We start from the raw sequence: 4,623 nt of genomic DNA, 5'->3' as shown, positions 1-4,623 counted from the left end.
TATTATACATACAAAAGTTTTATTTACACTGGTAATGTCCCCATGGCAGCGTATTGGTGGAACATGACACAATATATCATTTATCATCATGTGGACTTAGAGCGATTTTCGTTTCGGATATCGTGTATACTTCGTGCAACTTTGATCTAATGCATGACTGCTTGCGCGTCATCTCGATTGTGTCATTGAGACATCGCGTGTAATCCTCGAATGTTATAGATCGCGCTACAACGTTGCTCTTGATACCTTTCGCTTTCTTCGTATCCTTCTTTCCTTGTACACGTAAAGCATACATTTTCGCTCTAAGTCCAACGAATTCGCTCATGATCGCGCCGTTGTTCTCATCTTTCATAAGACCCGGTACTTTCTTATTTACTAGCGGAATACCGTATGCGTTGTCGACCGCGTAATCGCTAGTGTCAAATCTATTTATGTCGCGTTTTATAATTTCATATACATCGTCACATTCTACATGATAAATTAAACTGTCTGTATCGGTATACATAATTTTACAATTTTCGCGAAACAGCGGTGCCATATATTCGTGGTGAAATTCATACAAACATGTCTTGGATATATCGAGGATGCACATACCCACGTATATCGGTTTGTCGAACTTCACCTCGAGTTTACGCAATTCTATCGCGACCAGATTTTCTGAAAAAATGCTACTACTGTGAAAATTCGGTTTTGCGATCATTGCTTCTGCACCGTATCTCCCCACCCATTTTGTTAATAATTTTACGTCGACGCGATCGCGCACATTCTCCATGGTTTTACCAAAAACCGCGTTATTCATAAGTTTGTATAAATTTTTCTCGAAATCATTCTTAGCCAAAGTTCTAAATTTTGTGTTTAGTTCTATGTAATCGCGAAGCCATGGAGATTGTGTGAATCGTAGTATGCGATGGATCTTTGTGATACGGAGACCGTGACGAGTACATTGATGCAGGTTGCGATAATGTATGACATACCGCTGCTTATCGCACAATGTTGCGAGGAGCTTGTCTTCACGCTTACCGGGTGGTTTCTCGCGCGTCGGGCAAAACGGTAGGTCCGCGTGAACGTCATGAAGATGTTGCGGATACTCCAAGTCCACCTCGAGAATATAGCCTGTCGGTGAATCGAGCGCGACGGTCGTAACATCAAAATTTTCTACATCGTCGACCCATTGAAAATCGGCGTATGGCAATGGTTGACACATTGCCCAACCGTACAAGTTGTTGACGTCATAATACATCAAGTACGTCGACGGTTTCGACGGATCATATGATTGCATATACTTGTTGTTGGCCTGCGCATATCTGTTTGAACACTGGCTCAGACCGCCACGTATACCGCGTTCGATGAAAAGAACCATGTCGACGTCAGTTAGAAGTTCAAATTTTACACCTGTATGCTTCAACATGGCATCCCACGTGAAGCCCGGTAAGGTGTAATAATACGCGGGATCGAGCCCGTAACTCGCAACGCAACTATCTCGAAAATTCTCAAAAATGTCAGCCAACAACAAAACGTCCGTTTTTAAATATAAGTCACTGTATTTGTCGAGGGTTCGAATGGAGAACCGCTGCCATACGTTCAAGGCGTGCGCGTAATCACTCTCAGATACCGTACTATCCGTCAATGAACTGTAAAACGATTCGCGAGGTGGTAAGCATGCATCATCCAGTTTTTCAACACTGTCAATGTACTCGTACGGAAATATACCTTTTCGCGTCAATAAGTCGAAATTTTCTGCAGATAAATTACAAAATTCACGTTGCACTACCCGTAGCTTATCCTTGCTGAGAAAAGACGCTAATTTTTCTAAACTTGAGGCGAGAAATTTATATGAATCTATAAAACGTAATTGTATGCAATTTTTTTTATCATCTATGGTGCTGTCGACGTGTTTGCTAAATGAGATGTACTTTTCCTTTGTTATCGGTAAAAGATTAACGCGTCCTTCGTACGCTGTAGCTATTTCTTTGATAATAAAATGAGCGTCGTATCCTGATAAATTATGGAAGACTACGGGTATGCAATGTGAATCTTTATAATTTAAATTGCAATTTGAATGCGCGGGGCCTCTGTATCGCCCGGTCAAATGGCAATGATCGCGTGCTTGCTTACCGTCTTTCGCGAACGGTTTTTCGCACACGTGGCAGTGCGTAGCGCTATTAAATTTCTGCCAGTCGTCTCGCGTAAAATCTGTCATAGGAACATTTGTAGAATTTATAGTCTTTACACTATGCGCTATTTTTTTTAATTCGTCCGCATACCACGCTATACAATTATTATCACGTCGAAAACGATAACCCGACAGTAAGCTGTCGTACGAGCAGTGTACGTAATACGCTATACTAAAAACCTTATGTCGTTGATAAGTGTACGTGGATGATGTCGGATCCTTGTCCATGTTTTCCAGCACGCACTCCAGGTCTGCGTAGACGACGAACGGGACGCGCTCCTTCCTGCAGTTGTTCTTGAACTTGAGCCACTTGTCGTCCTCGCTCGGCAGCCTTATGGCATAATCGTTAAGTTTTCCACAGTCTACTGTGTGGATCTCCAACTTTTTATTGCAGCTGAAGTAGTGTAAGCATCTGGAAAAAAGAATAAAAATAAATTATTATTATTATTATTGTTATTGTTATTATTGTTATTATTATTATACATACCTATCGCAGAAGTAATTCTTTTTCTTGGATTTGCTGAGTTGCGATCCGGGCTTAGTTGCGATCCTACGAGGCGGGAGAGATCCTTAATCAGGACGAAATGCCCCACGTTTTTGTCCCTTCGTGTTTTCATCCTGAGGATCCTCCACGTATAACAGATTGACGTGCTTGCTCCTCTTTCGGTCGGAGAGCCGAAGAGGAAGAATTTCGTTCTCGATGCAATAAACATTGACTGAGATGTCATTGAGATTTTCAAATCTCTTTATCTGGTTTAATGTCATCGGAAACTCGATATTCGTGAGATTGAGTACCGATGAGTAGTGCGGATACGAAGACGTTCGCTCCGTATGCTTTTTAGCCGGGTGCAGAGCGGCTACCACCGACCACGCGAAGCACGCATCGTCCAGGGATTGCACATTAACAATCGCTCTCTTGTCCGTAATTTTTTTCGATAACTCAATGTCACAACCGGCGTGCAGAGGATTGTACTTGTTCACACTAATAGTCAAATTGAGGATACGCGATAGCGTCCACCCACTATCATGTTCCTGGAATTCGTCCAGCGATGCCAGGATTGGCTCGACGACGCGCGACGCGTACCACTCTTGCAAATCTGACGAACGAAAAAGTTCATAGTTTCTCGTACTCACACTTTTATTGGCACGTTTAACACCTAATACGAACTCACCGTTAAACACTGTATTTATTTTTACAGAATTATGTCTCTGCATGACATCTCGCACACGTTCGAGCACAATTTCACTCGCGTCTTCGAGGAATTGGCGAGGCTCGATGTGATTAGAGTTTATCACCGCGCCTGTTAGAATACGGCTTTCGAACGCCGTTTCGATCTCGCGCCATCGAAGTCCCGCACTGTACCCGGCACCCACTTGCACAAAACGATCGCGCACCGAATCTTTTAAACCTTCAAGTCGAGCGATACGAGCGATTAACGATTGTCTATTACCGATCGATAATCGCGGGCGTTTTATCCGACTCTGTTCTTCCAAAGATTCGATGAACTCGTCGCATCGCTGTTCCCACGCGATGTACTCTTCTCTGGTACTAAGCAGGGTAGCTTGCTCTATCAAATCTCGCTCCGTTTGATCCATGTTTTTTCACTAAAATAGTTTTTTTTTTGCACAATCACGTGTTTACTTTTTTTTTTATGATGTGCAATTTTTATGATGTTTTTTTTTTACGATGGAACACTGATTGCACGGGTAAATTTTGTACAGATCATCTCTGCATTCCGTGCAAAACATACCTCTGATATCCCAGTGTCTAGCAGTGGTATGTTCGCGAACGGCGTACAGTCGTGAAAATAAATCATTAACTCTCACAATACATTGTCCACAAATTTTTTCAGTGTTGTTGTTGGTTGGTGTGTAATAAAAATAGATTGCGCACACTCTATTTGTGCCATCCAACGTGTTCACTTCAGCTCGTGTCACTAAACGTCTTGAAACATCGGTATCAATATCGTCATCGCTTTCATAACATGAATCAGATATCCCCCAATCTGACTCTGGTTCTGATTCTTCTTCTTCTTCCTCTTCTTCTCGATCACTAAGGATTAATTCTTCTTCTTCAATATCGCTTCCAAATTCTTCTTCTTCTGATGGAGCATTTTCAGGTTCCATCTTCTTGAGTGAAAAATTTTAAACACGACAAATAACGATATTTAATTAACGGTAAAAATAAAAAAATTAATTCTAAAAAATTGTCACTGAGCATTCGAACTGAACACTATTATTACACACTCGGAAAGACTTGGTATAACGCGATAAAACTCTCAAAATCTTTGAACTCGACTACTGACAGTGTGTATACCGATCTCTCCGCTTTTATATGCTACTAAGGGTAGGTGTTGCATTTCATGAAAATTCGAGAATATTTTTATTTTAACAAATCATAGTCGAAGTTGAGGAGGATTAACTATCATTGGTCGACGGATACATTAAGT

The 4,623-nt window shown here is 41.6% G+C and overlaps 1 protein-coding gene across 1 annotated transcript; it reads right to left on the bottom strand.

Annotated features, from left to right (window-relative positions):
* Window positions 1–76: 76 nt before the first annotated feature.
* On the bottom strand, window positions 77–4,300 carry LOC108774507 (uncharacterized). The gene is made up of 5 exons (XM_018540639.1): window positions 3,925–4,300; window positions 3,346–3,582; window positions 2,826–3,270; window positions 2,116–2,585; window positions 77–1,839 (listed from the first exon to the last, which is right to left on the bottom strand). The coding sequence occupies exons 1-5, from the start codon at window positions 4,298–4,300 to the stop codon at window positions 77–79; spliced, it is 3,291 nt and encodes a 1,096-aa protein (XP_018396141.1).
* Window positions 4,301–4,623: the final 323 nt, after the last annotated feature.

This window comes from Cyphomyrmex costatus, unplaced genomic scaffold, assembly GCF_001594065.2.
Source record: "Cyphomyrmex costatus isolate MS0001 unplaced genomic scaffold, Ccosl1.0 scaffold257, whole genome shotgun sequence".
NCBI lineage: Eukaryota > Metazoa > Arthropoda > Insecta > Hymenoptera > Formicidae > Cyphomyrmex > Cyphomyrmex costatus.
The sequence above is the reverse complement of the archived record's forward strand: the minus strand, read 5'-3'. Positions and strand labels throughout refer to the sequence as shown.